At 49.8% G+C, this 19,573-nt stretch overlaps 1 protein-coding gene across 1 annotated transcript; it reads right to left on the bottom strand.

Moving 5' to 3' along the window:
* Positions 1–9,115: 9,115 nt before the first annotated feature.
* On the bottom strand, positions 9,116–14,460 carry CATIP (ciliogenesis associated TTC17 interacting protein). Its single transcript, XM_058533419.1, is given in 11 exon segments — positions 9,116–9,352; positions 9,562–9,650; positions 9,940–10,016; positions 10,846–10,970; positions 12,050–12,217; positions 12,404–12,490; positions 12,987–13,042; positions 13,609–13,800; positions 14,148–14,240; positions 14,396–14,429; positions 14,431–14,460. Coding segments are annotated over 11 exon segments (1,188 nt in total).
* Positions 14,461–19,573: the final 5,113 nt, after the last annotated feature.

Raw genomic sequence — 19,573 nt, 5'->3', positions numbered from 1 at the left:
GATCCTCAGAAGAAAGGGGCCCTGGAATCCTGGTCCTGATTCTGCCACTGATTCTCTTGAGATTGTCCCCAGATCATGTCCTCTCTCCGAGCGTGTTTCTTCTGTTAAATGAAGGGCTCAGACTAGCTAAGAGGTCAAAAATTGAGGTGCCCAAGGAGGCCAGGCAGGTAAGATAAACTATGAGACAGGTTGGGAGCAAGAAAAACAGTGCCAGCTCAGTGTTATATGACAAATGATGCTGAGCCTCAGTGTCGGGGGATAATAGGGAGTAGTGGAGACTGTGGCAAAACAGAGGTCATTTACTCTACCTATGCATAAGAGGGCAGTGACTACAGAGTTCCAGCCAATTGTCATGTGGGAATGTGGGCCCACTGTCACCATATCTTCTTATTCATCAAGGATGCTGGAAAATTTAGAATTTTATACAACATATGCTTTTTGAATACTAGGCTCAAAAAAAATTGAAAATACTGTGTAATCTAAACAAAACATTGCTATGGTCTGGATTCCACCAGAGGGTTATCAGTCTGTAACCACTGGATAAATGATGGACAAGCCTAGTCCAGCTCCCAGTTTCTCCTTGCCAGCTCCTGTTCTCCTCCACTTCCCTCCCTCAGGGTCTTCTCCGTCCCATGTCCACTCGGGCCCCTCTATCTCGTAGCCTCGGGAGAAAACTCCCGAGAAGATGCAAAATCTGACTTGTCATGGGGTTTCCAAATCTAAAGTCCGAGATCTCAGGACCCAGGGGAAATGGGGCAGATCCCAGGCCTTATCCAGGATCTGATGTATCCCCGTCTTGAGTCAACAACTTGAGCCAAAGCTTGGGACCAGAGTGGGGGGGCAGGCGGTTTCCTGGCTCCTCGTTGAGGCTGGAGGGACTGGAGGGTGGGGTGCGGGAGGAGGGGTGAACGACGGTCTAGAGCAGCATCACGGTTTGTCACTGCAATCCTATTGCTCAAGGTGCCGTCGCCATCCGTGACCTCGGGGGTTTGCACACATTTCCCAATCATCACCGTGGGCTCGTGTGGCAACGGCTGGGTTTGGGGTCGGGGTAGGAGGTTGTGATGGTTCATTTTACGTGTCAGCTTGACTGGGCCACGGGTATTTGGTCAAACACTCTGGGTGTATCTGTGAGGGTCTTTCTGGAGGAGATTAACGTCTGAATCGGTAGACTGAGTCAAGCAGATTGCCCTCCCCAACGTGAGTGGGCCTCATCCAACCCACTGAAGACCTGACCAGAGCAAACACCGAGTAAGGGATTCTCTCCGCCCGCCTGTCTTTGAACCGGGGAATTGGCCTTCTGCCTTCAGACTTGGCTTGGACTGGAGCTTCCGCCATCGGCTCTCCTGTTCTCAGGCCTTCAGGCTCGCCCTGGAACCATGCACACCATGGGCTCCTGGGTCTCCAGCCTGCAGATCTTGGGACTTCTCAACCTCCACACTCGCGTGAGCAAATTCCTTATTATCTATCCATCTGTCCATGTATTTTCTGTTGGTTCTGTTTCTCTGGAGAACCCTGGCTAAGACACATGTCTTCCTCTGCATCTTTTGTGGGGGCTTACCTATAGTTAGGAACTCAGTAAGGGTAAATGATTAATGACCGATCAATACCCCACATACCTTCTCACTTGCAGAAGAGGCAGTATGTTTAATGGCTAAGAGCAGAGGTTCGTGGGGCCGGCCCGGTGGCACAGTGGTTAAGTGAGTGCGCTCCGCTTTGGCGGCCTGGAGTTCGCAAGCTCGGATCCCGGTGTGGACTTACACACCACTCATCAAGCCGTGCTGTGGTGGCATCCCACGTGCAAAATAGAGGAAGATGGGCACAGATGCTAGCTCCGGGACAGGCTTCCTCACCATAAAAAAAAAAAAAAAAAGAGCCGAAGTTCTAAAACACATAGATAAGGAGAACAGATTGGTGGTTACCAGAAGGGAAAGGGGTGGGGGAGGGCGAAAGAGGTCAAAGGGCACAAATCTATGGTGATGGATAGAAACCAGACTTTTGGTGATGAACACGATGTAGTCTATACATAAGTCGAAACACAATGATGTACATCTGAAATATATATGACGTTATAAACCAATGTGACCTCAATAAAATTAGAAAAAAACAAAAAGAGCAGAGGTTCTGGGCAGAGTCTCAGAGAGCAGGAAGCTACGGGAGCTAGAAGTCCAGAAGTCTGCAGAGCAGGCCCTGCGGACCTGGAGCTATCGCTGACCACTGAACCCTGCGTGCATGGGGTGAAATTTCATGAAGCCCAACTTTCTCAAAATGGATCACAGACTTAACCGTAAATATAAAACTTTTAGAAAAAAAGTAGGAGAAAATCTTCAGGATCTAGGACTAGACAAAGATTTGTTAGACTTGACACTGCAAGCATGATCCATAAAGGGAAAAACTGATAAATTGGACCTTATCAAAATTAAAAATTTTGCTCTGCGAAGGACCCTGTTGAGGATGAAAAGACAAACTAAAGACTCAGAGAAAAATATTTGCAAACCACATATCTGACAAAGGACCAGTATCTAGAAATAGGAAAATCTCTTAAAACTCAACAGTAAAAAACCAAACAATCCAACTAGAAATGGGCAAAAATCATGACCAGACGTTTCACCAAACAGGGTGTACGGATGGCAAACACATGAAAAGATGTTCAGCATCCTTAGCCATCAGGGAAATGCAAATTAGAATCATGATGAGGTACCACCACACCCCTATCAGAATGGCTAAAATAAAAAATAGTTACAACACCAAATGTTGTTGAGGATGTGGAGAAATGAGATCATGCGTACGTTGCTGGTGGGGATGTAAAATGGTACAGCCTCTCTGGAAACAGTTTGGGAATTTCTTGAAAAACTAAAGATGCACCTGCCATATGATCCAGCAACTGCCTTCCTGGGCATGTTTCCCAGAGAAATGATGATTTATGTTTATGCAAAAATCCATACACGAATTTTTATAGCAGCTTTATTCACAACAGCTCAAACAGGAAACAATCCGTTTTGTCCTTCAACAGGTGAATGGTTAACCAAACTATGGGATATTCAACTACAGAATACACTCCTGGGCATTTATCCCAGAGAAATGAAAACTTATGTTCACACAAACACCTGTGTGTGAATGTTTATTGCAGCTTTATTTGGAATAGAAAAAAACTAGAATTAGCCCAGATGTCCTTCGACAGGAAAGTGGTTAAATTAACTGTGGTACAAACCACGGATTACTACCCAGCCATAAAAGGAACAGACCACTGATGCTCAGCATAACATGGACAAATCTCCAGGAAATCATGCTGAGTGAAAAAAGTCAATCTCAAAAGATTACGTACTGGATGGTTCCGTTTATATAACATTTTTGCAATGACAAAATTTTGGAAATGAAGGTCAGATTAGTGGTTGCCACTAGGCAGAGGGGGGTGAGGCGGGGGTGGGGAGGGAGGTGGCCGTGATTATGAAGGAGCCACTTGTGTCGGGGCTGTTCAGTAGGTTGACCTTGGTGGTAGATACGTACACCTACACATATGATAACACTGCACAGACCTTCACACACACACACACACACACACACAAATGAAGCCGAGTAACACTGGAGAAGTCTGAAGATCAGTGGATTGTGCCAATGTCAATAGCCTGGGAGTATTGAAAGCAGGGATTCAAAGTGATACTTGTACACCTGTGTTCACAGGAACATTTTTCACAACAGCCCAAATGTGGAAACAACCCAAATGTCCATCAACAGATGAATAAACAAAATGTGGTATATCCAGACAATGGAATATTGTTTCCTTAAACAATATTAAATGAAATACTGTTTCCTTAAAAAAGAATGGAATTCTGGTACATGCTATAATATGGATGAGCCTGGAAAACATTATACTAAGTGAAATAAGCCAGACACAAAAGGACAAATATTGTGCAATTCCACTGATATGAAGTACCTACAACAGGCAAATTTATAGCGACAGGAAGCAGAATGAGACCTCGCAGGGGCTGGGGGAAGTGGGGAAAGGGAAGTTAGCGTGTAATGGGTACAGAGTTTTCGTCTGGGATGATAAAAATGTTCTGGAAGTGGACAGTGGCGATTGTTGCACAACAGTGTGAATGTACATAATGCCACTGTACGCCTAAAAATAGTTAAAGGAGTAAATTTTATGTATATTTTACCACCAAAAAAAGTGGAAAAAAATCCTAGTTGTAATATTGTATTACAGTTTTGCAAGATGTTACCACTGGAGGAAAGTAAGCAATAGGTACGCAAGATCTCTCTGAATTATTTCTTACAACTACGTGGGAATCTGGAATGACCTCAATTTTAAAAATAGAGGAAAAAGATGCATCTTTTTGAATGAATATTATACCTCAATAAAATTGATTAAAAAAAAGCCCCAGGGGCTGGCCTGGTGGCATACTGGTTAAGTTCACACGCTCTGCTTCAGCGGCTCGGGGTTCGCAGGTTCGGATCCCGGGCACAGACCGACACACCGCTCATCAAGCCATGCTGTGGCAGCGTCCCATATACAAAATAGAGGAAGATGGGCACAGATGTTAGTTCAGAGCCAATCCTCCTCAGCGAAAAGAGGCAGATTGGCAACAGATATTAGCTCAGGGCCCATCTTCCTCACCAAAAAAAAAAAAAAAAAAAACCCACCAGAGACTCTGGAATCAAATGGCCTGGGTTCGAATCTTACTTACCAGCTCTATGACTTAGGCAAGTTTCTTAGGCCCTCAGTTTCCTCACCTGTAAAGTGAGAGTGATAAAAGTAGTTATCCCAAAGAGTTTCTATTTGGCCCAAGATATGTACCTAGCACTGTGCAGTAGATGCTTTTGTAAATTGGGTTCCAAAATGTCGTTGGTCGCTGTCAGTTCTTCAGAACCCCAAATGCATTTTCTGTTACAAATGTGGATGCTCGTGGTGGTGTAATTCTCAGGCTACCCACCAAAGCCTTTGGAGGCTGTGTAGCTCAAACATGGGACATTTGTGAAGATTAAATTGCAGAGGACAACTCTGATGCGGTGGATCATAACACAAAACGGGAAACCATCAAACTAAGCAAGAACGGGTTTTATCATGAATGCTGGTGTTGGGGGAACAGCAGATTGAACCAAAGGATTATTGTAGGGAGGAGCATGATAGAAATCCAGAAGGCCATATCTGCACTTCCAAGGGCATTACCAGCCCTGGTTTTTTATTTTGTCATTGAATGTCAAAATGTAAGAGTCTTCTTGTAGAGCTCCGTCTGTCTGTAGCATTGCTGTTTGTTTATCTGCTCTCATTATGGCCTCTCGTGGGAGAAACAGGTGGGCATTCGGGCATTTGTCTAACACACTTCCAGGGTCTCAGTCTCCCGGATGGTGGGCTATGCTTTGGTTGGCTCCCAGACCCTTCACCCTCTCGTCCTGCAGTAGCTCAGACATTCAGTGCTCCCTCCAGGCCTTTGCATATGCTGCTTCCTCCTCAAACATCCTCCACACCCTTTGCCCGGTGAAAGGGCCTCTTGTCCTTCATGACTCAGCTCTGCTGTGATCTCTTCCAGGAAGCCTTCCTTGATCTCCCCAGGGCCAGGCTGTGTGTTCCCTCAGCGCGATGCCCTCCCTGTCTACCCAGGCAACTCACAGCAGCAAGGCTGTTGTCAGTGACAATGCAGTAGGAATGGGGCAGTTCCTGGGTGTCTGGGAAGGGGAAAGACAGCGGACAGTCAAGCCTACTCTGGACGTATCTAAAGCAGGAGGGTGCCTCTTCTCTGTTCTGGGATCTCTCTCTAGAGAGCCACAACAGAGTGGATTCACGCATGGATTCGACCCAGACTCCCTGGGTCCAAATCCTGGCTCTGCCACTAACCTCTGGGTGGCCTTGACATTAACCTTTCCCTCATCTGTAAAATGGGTATAATAAGAGAACCCTCCTGCTAGGGGTGTTGTGAGAATCACATGAATTACCACGTGCAGAGGGATTAGAAGAGTAAGTGCTGTGTAGGGCTTGCTCTTGTTATTATTACTGTTCATTTCCGTCTGCCTCCCTGGGCCACCAGACTAGGTCAAGTCTGCCTTAGACACTCTAATACTGTGTGTGTACGTTTCCTTCTTAGCCCTTTCCGCGGTCTACACTTACACCCTCATCCACAGGATCATTGACGGATGTCTCTTCCCTTCCAGGCTGACTGTGTGCCAGCTGGGCAGGGCCTGGCCCTGATGCCCCCATAGCGCCCCCAGATCCTAGCCCAGTGCCTGGTCCTTCAGAAGGACTCAACATTGTTTATCCTTTATTGAGAGAAATATATATTATCTCTTAGTATATGGAGCAAGAGGAAGGACGCATAGAAGTTTTGACTGGCAAGCGATATGGTCTAAAAACAAACCAGTTTTGAAATGGATGTCACAGAGCAGACGGGGAAGTGGCGGACTCCTTCCGAAGTCCTCAGCTCAATAGAGGAAGAATCTCCATGGGGCGAATGTTACCGCCCTCCCCTCTGCCCCACTGCTGCAGAGGATCAGGCACTGGGCGGGGCTCTCAAGATCTCTTCGGGAATGTTCTGGGTGCACTGGGCTGGGTCAGCCTCGGTTTCAGTTCTCCACAGCTGAAGAGAAGTTGCCAGGGCCTAGGAGGCCCTCCGTGACCCGGCCCTGCCTACCTCGCAATGACTGAGCACTCTCATCGCCAGCCTCTCTCACTTTATTGATCTCCAGCCTTGCTGGCCTTCTGTCTCCCTGCCATGCTCAGAGCCTTTGTGCTTGCTGTTCCCTCTGCCTAGAATGCTTTTCCCGCAGCTCTTCGCAGATCTGACTCCTTGTCATTCAAGTCCCAACTCTGAGACCCCAGAGAGGTCGTCCCTGAAGTCTCCACCCTCAACCTGAGTCACTTTCCACCCATGACTTGGCTTTGTTTTTGTAAATGTCTGGAATTTCACATATGAAATTATCTTTTGTGTTTCTTGTCCATCTCCCCACGCTACCTGTAAGCACCATGAAGACAAGGACTTTGTCTGGTCCTTGCTGATCTCCCAGTGCCCAGAATAATCCCGGCACACGGAAGGGGCCTAATATTTGCTGAGCCGATTGCCTGATTGAGTGAAAAGACTTTTCCCTCTGGAGCTGTTGCTGTCCAATATGGTAGCCACTAGCCACGTGTGGCTATTTAAATTTAAATTAACTAAAATTAAATTAAAGCAAAACTCCAGTTCCTCAGTCACTTTAACCACATTTCTAGTGCTCAGTGGCCACATATGGCTTGTGGCTACCATACTGGACATTGTAGGTATAGACCATTTCCATCATTGCTGGAACTTTTGTTGGTGGCGCTTCCCCATGAACATCCCTTTCACTTTCTTTCTTTAATTTGTTGCTCGTGACATTTTCTCTGCCTGGAATGCTTTATCTGACTCAATAAAAATCCTACAGATGTAGAATCCGGCAATATATTAAAACAAACAAAAGCTTAAGATCAATTCAACAATTACACTTCTCAGAATGTTTCCTTAAGGAAATAATTGTTGATATATGCAAAGACTGAGCTACAAGGATGTTTAATGAAGCATTGTTGATAATAGCAAAAATAAATAAATAAAAAGCTGCCTGTGTGGGAAATTGGTTAAATTATGGTAGAGCCATCAAAAATAGAAGACTGTGTAATGACATGGAAACATTTTCAAACTATATTGTTAGATGAAACAAATTCAATTACAACATATGAAAAACGTTACAAAACACAAGGAGATGGGGGTGGTAATCTAGGAAGATTCCAGCTTCTTCTTTAATGTCTGAAACTTTTCAAGAATGTAATTAAGTCTGCAATGACCAGTTAATGAGCATGTACTACTACTGTATGATTTCATTTTTGTTAAAAAAAAAATTAAAGTCCCTTGGAGTTGTAAAGACCAGATCAAACATGCTATATGAAAGTGCTTGACAGAGTAAATGCTCACCAAACACCAGCCACTTTTATGCATAGAAAAAAGCGTGGAAAGGTTATTTGCTGAAATGTTGGGAGTGGCTGCCTCTAGGTCAAGGGATTAAGGTGATTTCTCTTCTTTTTATCGCCCTAACTTTTCTCTAATGAATAGGTTTTCTTTTGAAATAAGGGAAGAGGACAATGAAAGATATTATTAAAAATTCTTTAAGGCTTAACTCAAGTGACACTTCTCCATGAAGCCTTCCTTCCCTGACTCCTGGGTCATGGACCACCCCCCTTCCCCCCATCCCCCAGCCTTGTAGATATCGGCTCATACTGTCCGCTAGAGTGCAAAGCTTCTCCGGGTCCCTCATCTCCAACAGCAGGTCCGATGAATGAACAGATGGAGGGATGGGGCCTGCCCCGCATTACCAGCTGCCTCAGGGGAGCCTGCCTAATGTTCGCTACTGAGCTGTGGCCAGCACTGGGCAGAGACAAGCCACTGGCCAGACAGATGTTAAGCAAGGAGCCTAGAGGAGCTGATGCCCACCCTCTTTTCTCCGGGAGCCGGTAACTGGGGACCCCGCACGCAGTTTGGGGGTTCCTGCGTGTCAGCGGGAACCGGGAGGAAGGAGGTGGAGTGTGAGAGCTGGGCGCTGGTGTTTGGGGAGGCTTCGGAGTGATGAGCAAGGCCAGTGGGGATCCAGATCCCTCCCCACCCCCCCACCGTCGTCTGCGCTTTTTTGTGGGGAGCGGGGAGAGGGCAATTACGCTTAGAGGTGTCCAGGATGAATCTGAGCGCCAAGAAGCCCCGCCCCTCCATCCCCGCTAACCTAGTGCCTAAGAGTGTGGGTTCTGGAATCCAACGTCCAGGTTTCAATCCTGATTCCCACGTGCTAACTCGTAAGAGTTACTTAACCTTTCTGTGCCTCTACTCTCTTTTCTGTAAAATAGGAATATTGATAATAATAGCATCTAGGAGGAAAGGCTGAAATTAGCTCGATAAACACTGTTAACGGTTCCTATTTTTAGTGCAAGACGCAAGACTCTGGCCCGGGAAGGCTCCGGCTCGCACAGCAGAGCCCCGGGAGGGCCCCGTTTATTCCCATCCAAACCGCAGCCCGGAAAGCGCGCCTCCCGGGGGCGTCCCGCCCGCGCCCCCGCCCTCCCGGCCCCGAGGCCCCGCTTCCTGCCCCGTCCCCGCCCGCCGGCCCCGGCGGGTCGTGCGCCCCCCTAGTGCTCGCTCGGGCTGCGCTCCGGGTCCAGCGATCGGAAGGGGCTGGGCCGGTTGGAGGAGCGCAGGGCGGGGGTCGGCGGGCGGCGCACGTCGAAGGGGCCGAAGAACTCGGCCGCGAAGGTGACCACGTCGGCGGGCTGGCGCAGCAGCAGGAACAGCAGGAAGTCGGAGATGAGCGCGTGGGCCTCCGGGTGCTGCCGCAGATAGCTGCTGTGGCTGGCGCGGAGCTCCTCCTGGCGGGGACCCAGCCTGAGCCGACCCGGGACCCCCGCGCCCCAGGAGGGCCCCCTGCTTCTCTCCAAGGAGGGCTTAGGCTCCCAGCCCCCAGGGGCGTGCATTTCAACCAGGCACAGAGAGAGACCAGTAAAGGTGGAATTCATGCCCAGAGGGGAACGAGGGAGGGTAGGGGGAGGACCCCGGGCTGGCTGCAGTCTCTCCTCACCTTCCGGTCCGTGAACCTGGAGTAGAGCTCCATGTCCTCCTCCCACACCAGGGGCTTCTTCTCGAATACTGGGCGAGGCTCAATCTCATCTGGGTGGGGAGGGAGGAATGCTGCGTACCCCGGCCCCGGAACCTTCTTCGGATACAGAGGGATGCCCAAGAACAGCCACATTGCAGGCTCAGGTAAAGCCCCAGGGTTCTGCCCACGCGGGCAGAGTTGCTGGAAGGGGTTCCAGGAACAGTGATCCTCTCCTAATTGCCCTGGAGTCAGGGGCTGGGGGGCAAAGCTTCTCCATCTGACTTCAGGCTCGGATCCCACGCTTAATCCAGCCTCTGCACCGCGGAAGGCCCTAGGTTTCCCCACCTCCCCTTCACTCACCCTCCTCCCTCAGGATGGGCATCTTGGTGATCATGCAGCACCCTGGGGAGCCCACCTGGACTCTCTTGGCTAGGTGCCTAGAGAGCCACACAGAAGAAGGTGTGAGAGGAGGAGTCTGCCCAGACCAGCCCACTCCCCTGAGAGACCACCGGGGCCTCCCTTTCCTGCTGCCCACTCCCCACTTATCTTTGCGTTCCAGGGCCCTGTTCATTTCTAGATCCCCAGATAATGGCCCCTGCTTTTCCAACTGGGCACTGTTTGTACCCCTGGAGATGTGTGCTGGTGTGCTGCACTGTGGGCTTTAGAACTGTAAGCCCTAAAAAACCATGGGCCTCCTGCTATGTGACACTCGAAATAGAATCAACACGCTAAGTTATGACATACGGAAAGCCAACAATGTTCCCATTACTTTTTTTTTCCAGTGTTATGATGATGTCAGTACCGCTTTGGAAAATGTCAAAAAAACAAATTCTTCTCCCTCTCTCGAATTTTCTCATGATTTGGTGCCTACACTTTGCTGGTGACAGCTTGACAGTGTGCCAGGATGCTTCTCCCAGCGCATTGATTTTATCGAGCGTCAGGTTGTTCAAATCTTCGTGTTTTTCAATATTATACCAAACACCTGTGGCAGCCGTGTTATCTGTGCTGTAGGCCCTGTGGAGTCGGACATCCTCAGCCATTCAGGGCTCTTTGGGGAGGTGTGGAGGCGCTGTAAGCGTCAGGAGAATGCACGAATGAATGAAGAAGGGGTGAGTGATGTGGATAAAGTGAGGGGCACTCAGGTCTCAACAGCTACTCTCCCTGGTGTCCCCAGAAACAGAATCTCCCTTTGCGCCACCCTCCTCCTTCATTGAGCACCCAGGCTTGGCTCCACACTGCCCCCTGGCCCCACTGTCGGGAGCTCACCCATCCGAGAGCAGGTAGAACTGGCAGGACATGGGAATGCCCTCCTCCGAGTGTACAGTCTGCTCCACGGTGAACACTTCCACCTGCTGGCGGCCCAGCTGGATCGTCTGGGAGCCCAGGGCTTGCTGGCGGCAGCCAAAATAGAGGGAGCGAGGTGAGGTGGGTGCCCACCAGGGGCTCCCCCCAAATCTCACCCTGGCCCTTTTCTCCATCTTGCAGCTTCGTTATTTGTTCACCAGTGATAAGCAACACTTGGCTTTCCAGACCCTCAGGCGCCACAAGATTTGAGTTGCACCCCCCAAGTTAAGTTGAGGGTCCCCTCATAGAGAGCCAGCTCCACCCAGCTCCTGCCCAAACACCTCTGCACGCCATCTCGATGACCAGATGCTTCTAGTTGGCGGATTCTGTTACAGGGTTGAGGATCAACCAATTAGGTGTGCGTGTGTGTGTGTGTGGGGGGGGGGGCTGGGCTATTTGGGGGCGGGGCATGAGGCTCTGAGGAGTAGGATTAGACTGAGATTGTGGCCGCCGCAGGCCTAGGCAGCCGCAGGCAGGCTGCCCTGTTTTAATTAAAGCTTAAACCCCTGTTATGGTTACATAAAACACGTGTTTCAGAGAAAATGGGGTAAGTGGCACGTGCCTCTTTCTGTCAAACACATTGCTGTTTGTCATGTCATACTTCTGAGAAAACACTAGAATGTCATTTACAAAGTTTGTCAGCCCCCAAACTGTGCGTTGAGAGGCGCGGCTTTAAAAGCACATATTGCGGGAAATCCTAGGTATGTTGATTATGAAATTTTAGCCAAAGTAAAAGAAAATAAGGAACACCTTTCCGCGTTGAGACATAATAAAAGAACGTTTAAGTGCAGTTGGAGATGTCGTGTTTCCTGATGTTAAAAAATATGTCTTTAAAAGCAGCTGTCCACTATGTTAATTTTCCCCGGACTGACTTTTGTGCAAAGAGCGTTGCTTCCCTCAGCTGCTCACACCTTTGGTCCCCCTCCCTCCCTCCACCTGCCCCACACCTGATCTCCGTCACAAATGTGCTCTTGCTTTCCCCTGCCCTTGGAAGTCTCACCCCCACGCCCTGATTTATCCCCCTACTCCCTCTTCCATCCACAGCTGTCCTCTCTCCCGCCTCAGCGTCCTCCAAGCCCCTTCTAGTTTGCACCCAGGCCAAGTCCCCTGCCCGGGCGACCCTCACGTAGGTGGAATGGCAGAGTTTGCCCTCCGTGTCCAAGGCCAGGAAGCGGGCGTTGCTGGGCACCATCCGCCGCCAGGCCATGACCCTCAGCAACACCAGGTTGGCAGCCTCGGAGATGAAGCCTGCAACTGAGTGCCAGGGGAAAGAAGCCACTTCTGTCTTCACTTCCTGTTCAGGACGCATCTGAGTCAGGAACATCGAACTTCAAAGGGGTGGGGAGGGCGGGCAAGCCGGGTGTGGGGCGTCGTGTCCCTCCAGAGTCCCCGCTGCAGGCTCCCGGCCTGACACACTGTGGCTCTGCTCACGGGTTCAGGGAGGATGTGGAGGACGTCTCCCCCTGGCTCTCATCCTTACCGTGCCCTCCTTGACGCTTCTGGTCATGGCCAGCTGGTCATCCTGCTTCAGCAAAGTCATCTTCCGTTCCATGGGGAGGACGGGGAACTAAGGGCCAGAGCGTGGAGGGGAGAGGAGGGACTCACCGGATCCCACAGGAACGGGACCCCCAGCGGTCACCCTGTCCATTCTCCTTCATCAGGTGGGGAGATGTGCACAGAAAACCTTCCGTAGGTCGTAAAGCTCAAGAATAAAAGTCATATCATGGTGCAATATAAAGTTAAGGAGCAAATGCACTTCAGAATGCGGGTTTTAAAAGATGGGAATGGTGTCGTGGGAAGGGTCTTAGAATGGCCCCAGGAGATGCTGGGCTCTCAGGCTGGCGGAGGACCAGGGTGGGCTGGGCCCCAGTTTGTGTCATCAGAAGGTCTTCAGAAGCAACCTGCCGCTGACCGCCAGTGCCCTGGCTGAACTGGTTTCCAAGTCGTATGTGCTGGGGACTGCACGGTAACTGGGGAGACATTCCACTGAGCCCCCCTTTCGTCCTGGGGTTTCTATTCTCTCACCCTGGATTGGGGTCAAGGCTGAGGGCCCCAGAAGGTACCTTGATGAACTCCTGACTATGTTGTTCCAGGATCTCCAGTTTCCACGAGAGATAGCCTGGGGTGGAGGGAGGTGAACACTGCTGTCCCAGGAGACGGGGTTGGAGAAGGCAGGAAGGGCGGCTGGTGGCCCAGGCTGGAGGACTCAGGTGGAGTGCGGCCGCAGGAGAAAACTACCCGGTGCTCCTGTCTTGAGTCTGTGGCTGTGGTTAACCTCCCCTCCTCCCCTCCCCCACACACTCTTTGCCTCATTCTGGTCCCAAGGTGAAGTCGGAGGGTTGGTCCTGAGTAAAGGTCCTGGTAATGGAGGATGAGGGGTGGAGGGAGGGTGGGGGAGCAGAGGGAGGGTGGGGAGACGAAGAGAGGGTGGGGGGTGGAGGGAGGGTGGGGGGTGGTGGGAGGGTGGGGGGGTGGAGGGAGGATGAGGGGTGGTGGGAGGGTGGGGAGATGGGGAGAGGATGAGGGGTGGAGGGAGGATGAGGGGTGGTGGGAGGGTGGGGGGGTGGAGGGAGGATGAGGGGTGGAGGGAGGGTGGGGAGATGGGGAGAGGATGGGGGGTGGAGGGAGGGTGGGGGTGCGGAGGGAGGGTGGGGGGTGGGGGGCCTCAGGCAGCGGGAACTCTACCCAGCAGGGAGTTTCCGCAGAGCATCTTGTCCATGAAGCCGCGGCTGAAGGCGTGCACGAGGAGGCAGTGCGCCGCGACGCCTCTGTATTTCCCTCTCTGCACCTCAGTGGTCAGCTCTCCCTGAGGCTCCCCTGTGTCCGAGACCATGACCAGAGTCTCGGAGAAGAACAGCATCTGCAGCTCGTCCGGCCCTGGGGTGAGGGTCCGGGGGACAGATCAAGCCCTAGGTCCGAGGCCTTGACTCTCTCACCCCTGGCCACCAGTGTCCCCACGGTCTCCACCCACCCCCTCCTCAGCCCCCATCTCCCAGGCAGCCCCTGTCTCCCCTCCATGGGCCTCTACAACAGCCAGCAGGTGAAGACCCCGCCGCCCATGCCCCTGGAGTCTTCGCTTGAAGAATATCAACAAATCGGCCCTGTGCCCTTTCTGAGTCCCAGGAGACTCAAGGCTGAGAGAGACAGAGCCGGGTCCGGGCCTTCTCTCTTCCCTCCTCTCCGCACGGGTGCCCACCCCCTCCACCCGCACTGTCCGGGCTCACGCAGGGAGCTGAGGAAGTGGATGGCGTCGGCATTGGCCTCCGGGGGTGGCAGACTCTCCTGGGCTGAAGGCTGGTGCTCCTGGGCTCTGGGGCCTATGGAGGGAGGAGAGGCTGAGATGGCAGACCCTGGGGAGAAGGACGGGGTGGGGCAGGGGTCCCAAGAGCAGACTCCTCCAAGGCCACCCCATGGTGGATGGTGGGGGAGAAGACGCCCCTCCCCTTTCCAGCCCCTGCAGCCCTCTTCCCACCTGTGGATTGAACTTTAGAGGACATGCTGCCCGCCGCTACCCGGTCTGTATCCAGCTGTCTCCATGGCAACTGGGAGCTAGCTACCGCCTCTTAAAGGGCCATCAACCCACTAACCAGCCAGACAGACCTTGGAGGAAACTGTAAGGAACTGTGGGTTTTGGGGCTCAGCCCTAAGCCTCGGGTATTGTCTAGCAGAGGGAGCATTTGACATTCTTGAGGCAGGCGGATAACATGGGCCATTAGAATGACCTTAGAAGTTTCGGCGCTGCGTCAGACATGGCCTCACATGCATAGCAGCCAAGCAGATGTCACGCGAATAGCTACACGTTGTGGTCCTAACATGTAACAGTGATGGTGACAACAATGACAATCACAGCAAACCTTAAACCATGCTGACCCTAGGCCAGGCACTGTTCTAGAGGGCTTCATGTATATTATCTCATTTAATCTTGAAAATTGAGTTATGCTGTGACTCAAACCCCAGGCTGTGGGCTCTCTGATGCCCACCTTGTAAGTGTTGGAGACCGCGTCATGGTGGCTATAAAAAGGGGCTCAGCTTGATAGGGTCACAAAAAAAGAAGAATCTTGACGTGAGACCTCAGTCACCTAAGGACGTGTCCCCCCAACTGCGCCATATCCCTTGGGAAGATCATCTTTAAATGTCTTCTTATTGCATAATTATTGATCAACTTTGGGAAGATTTAGAATTATGTGTAGAACTGCTTCAGATGATCCAACTAACAGTATTAATATTTTTTTGTGTCACATTGTGTATTTTTGGTATTTGAAGTTCTTGAAACGTTTAAAATAATTTGGCCCAATGAGGTACTTAAAAGATAAGCTTTGAGAGTCCAGTTTAAATTGGGCAGTTGAATAGTTGATTTAGACTCTATTTTGAAGTTAAGTTCTTTTAATTTTTTTATTTTAAAATAATGATTATAGCAGACTTTTTTTTTTTTTTTGCCCTGAGCTAACATCTGTTGCCAATCTTCCTCTTCCCTGCGCGCCCCCGTCTCCAAAGCCCCAGTGCCTAGTTGTATACTCTAGTTGTAAGATCTGGTTCTTCTGTGTGAGCCGCTGCCACAGCATGGCAAGTGACAGACCAGTGGTGTGGTTCCACGCCTGGGAACCGAACCAGGGCTGCCGCAGCAGAGAGTGCAGAGAACTTAAGTTCTTACTGGAATTGTAAGTAGACCAAAAAATTTTTTAAAAACCTTAAAATTTACCATATTTATATGTTTACGTTTATTAGATTGCAATAAAAGTACTTCGGAGGCTGGTTTATCAATCAATTGCTTTATTAAAAAATTTTTTTAGAGAATTGACTTCTTTTTATTTTACTTAATTTTTTCCAGCTTTATTGAGATATAACTGACACATAATCAATTGCTTTTAAAAATAAATAGAATAGATGGAATGAATAAATACAGTATAAACTGCCTAAAGCAGTTTTAATTTTGAATAGAGGACCAATTACTAACCAAAGCCCCCTTAAAAGTTATTACATTTGCTAGATTTATGATTAGGATGATATGACTAATAAGTCAAACTTAAATATTTTACAAATGCTTATGTTTTAAAATTTGTTTTTTAAGAAATTGAATATTAATTTTTTTTATGTATGTGGGAGGAAGACTGGCCCTGAGCTAACCTCTGTTGCCAATCCTCCTCTTTTTGCTGAGGAAGATTGGTCCTGAGCTAACATCTGAGCCCATCTTCCTCCATTTTTGTATATGGGATGTCGCCACAGCATAGCTTGATGAACGGTGCGTAAGTCCACGCCCGGGATTCAAATCTGAGAACCCCCAGCTGCCTAAGCAGAGCACGCTAACTTAACCACTATGCCACTGGGCCAGCCCCAAGAAGTTGAATATTAATTTTTAAAAGCCAAAGTGAATTCTGAATAAGGCTTCTCTACATGTGAGCCACCATCAGTGGCATTAAGAAAATTAGCAACTGCTTTGGGAAGTAGTTTGTTAGTTCCTCAAAAAGTTAAATGTGGAGTTACCAGATGACTTAGCAATTCTACTCCCAGGTGTATACCCAAGAGAACTGAAAACATCTGTCCACACACAAGCTTGCACGCAGATGTTCATAGCACCATTCTTCATAATAACCAAAAAGTGGAAACAACCCAGCTGTCCATCAACTGATGAATGGATAAACAAAATGTGGTATACAGTATATAGACACAAGGAGTATTATTCAGCCATAAAAGTAATAAAGTACTGAGACATGCTACAGCGTGGATGAACCTTGAAAACATTATGCTGAGTGAAAGAAGCCAGTCATGAGAGACCACATATTGTATGATTCCATTATATGAAATGTCCAGAACGGGCAAATCTGTAGAGACAGAAAAGTGGATCAGCCTTTGCCTAGTGTGGGGCAGGATGGGGGCGTGGAGGCGGGGACTGACATTAGATGCGCTCAGGTTTCTTTTGGGGATGATGAAAGTGTTCTAAAATTGGATTGTGGTGATGGTTAAAAAACTGCATATAGTAAAAACCACTGAATTGTACACTTAGAAAGGGTGAATTTGGTGTTATGTAAATTATATCTCAATAAAGTTAATAAAAAAATAGAGGATTTAAATATAATTTAAAAAGCAAACCGTATTGCTTTCATATGTAAATTACATAAAGTTTGACAAAAATCTTTTTGATTAGTAAGACAGTGTTTAAAAAAAAAAAAAGCAGATTGTGGTCTAGATGCTTTTTAAGGGGTGCCCACGTAGTTCCTCTCCCTATGGCCACCCCCTGCTGTCCTGGACTCCAGGCCCAGGGGAAGATTTGCTCCCCAGCGCTCTACCCTTTGGAGTTCTCCCCCTCCCCCGTCCTCTCCTTGGTCAGGCCCCTCTAGCTGCATAGGATGGAGCCCAGGTTCTCCTCTCACCACCCCCATCCCCTCCCCCTTGGCGCTGGCTGTTTCCTGCCGGCTGCTAGGGGACAAAGCAGTTTGACAAGGTGGCTCACAGAGGATCAACATCCAGTCCACTGTCTATTTTTTTAAACTTCTGGACAAGATGACAAGATCTGTTAAGGACTCTTGTTGTTGTTGTTTTGTTTTTTTTTTGTGAGGAGATCAGCCCTGTGCTAACATCCGCCAATCCTCCTCTTTTTTTACTGAGGAAGACAGCCCCGGGCTAACATCTGTGCCCATCTTCCTCCATTTTATATGGGACGCCGCCGCAGCATGGCTTGCCAAGCAGTGCGTCGGTGCGCGCCCGGGATCCGAACCAGCGAACCCCGGGCCGCCGCAGCGGAGCGCGCGCACTTAACCGCTTGCGCCACCAGGCCGGCCCCAAGGACTCTTGTTACTGTTCCCCCTTAAGGCATGATAGGCCAGTGGAGGGATGCTCTGGAGCGGGTTGACGTACTAGCTGGGTGACTGTTTTGGGCAGGTTGGTCTCTCTGAGCCCGTGACAAGGACAGCCTGTGCCCTCCCAGCCACTGGGGTTGGCATCTACTGAACGACCACCAGGTAGAGAAGGCTCACTATGTGCGGAGCTCTGCAGGTATTAGCTCGCTGAATCCTCACAATCAGCTTCTAAGGCAGTGACGGCATCATCGCCATTGGGCAGATGAGAAACAGAGGCACGGGGAAGTTAAGTAGCTTGCACAGGGTCACCAGTTAATAAACGGAAAGTGTGGACTCCCACCCAGATTGGCTGGATCCAGAGTCCATGGTCTTAACCACTTTGTCCTACTGTCCTTGACAGACTAGCCCTGAGTGTATTAATCACAGTGAGAAGAGAGAGAGGCTGCTGTTCACGGAACCGTTGTGCCCTCATCCAGGTCCCCAGCCTCTTCGGGATGAGGCTCGGTGATAAGTCACCTGTCCCGTGTTACCACGCCCAATCAGAGGCAGGACCTATGTTCATCTCCAGACCAGTCCAACCCCGAGTCCTCTCTGCCCCACCCTGTCCCACCTTTCACGAGCCTGGGGTTCCTGACCATCAGGGTTGGGTGCCCCAGGCTTTTACAGGCTCTACGTGTGGCCAGGGCCTTGGAGGACCAAGACTGCCCCTACACACACATAAACACACGTGCTCTTCACATTCACGTCTGCCGCATCCCCTGTTCTCTGTCCTTCTCTGGGACGCCTAAGGCTGCCCACTTAGCCCCACTCTCTTTCTCCTTTTCTACTACTGTCTCCCGTAAAGAGACAGCCTGTGATTCAGGAAAACAATGGAAAAAATGAACTGCCTGCTGGTTATTTTTAGAACTACGTGTCATTCAAACACGTTTGAGGCCATATGTCTCCCTCCCTTTCTTCTCTGTAACTAATTATAGCGCCAGGAGTCTGACGTAGCATTTCCCAAAGTGACTTCATATGCCCTTCCTCATCAGACTCTCCTGACAGCCTCCAGTAAGTGGAATTGTTGGTGAAGGTTTATGATTTTGCGGCCTGGCATCATTTCTGGCATCAGATCCCCTGTTCTTTTGGGGAACCCCCTTCCCAAGCTCAGTGTACCTGTTTCAGTTGTGTCCAGGTGTGGTCATGTGACCTAACCTGGCCAATCAGAGAGGTCCATTCCCCTAACTCCTATGATTGGTTCAGGGCTGGGCACATGACCCAAGCTGGACCACTGAAACTCAATCTTTGGGATTAGTGGAGGTTCTGATAGGTTTGGTGAACCAGTAGGCTCTAAGCCTGGAACTTCTAGAGATGATCTTTCCACTGCAGGGAGAAAGCCTGACGGAGAATGATATAAATGGAGAAGAGGGCCAGCCCCATGGCTTAGCAGTTAAGTGCGTGAGCTTCGCTACTGGCGGCCCGGGTTCGGATCCCGGGCACGCGCCGATGCACCGCTTCTCCGGCCATGCTGAGGCCGCGTCCCACATACAGCAACTAGAAAGATGTGCAACTATGACATACAACTATCTACTGGGGCTTTGGGGAAAATAAAGGAGGAGGATTGGCAATAGATGTTAGCTCAGAGCTGGTCTTCCTCAGCAAAAAAAACAGGAGGATTAGCACGGATGTTAGCCCAGGGCCAGTCTTCCTCAGTAAAAAGAGAAGGATTAGCATGGATGTTAGCTCAGGGCTGATCTTCCTCACAAAAAAATAAAAATAAAAAAAAATAAATGGAGAAGAAAGCAGAGCTGAATGATGACGATGCTCTTTGACTCCCTGGATCCAGCCGTGCCTGAAGTCACCATGACACAATCCCA

The sequence above is a fragment of the Diceros bicornis genome, chromosome 37, assembly GCF_020826845.1.
Source record: "Diceros bicornis minor isolate mBicDic1 chromosome 37, mDicBic1.mat.cur, whole genome shotgun sequence".
Lineage (NCBI taxonomy): Eukaryota > Metazoa > Chordata > Mammalia > Perissodactyla > Rhinocerotidae > Diceros > Diceros bicornis.
This window is presented reverse-complemented; position numbering and strand designations above follow the sequence as displayed.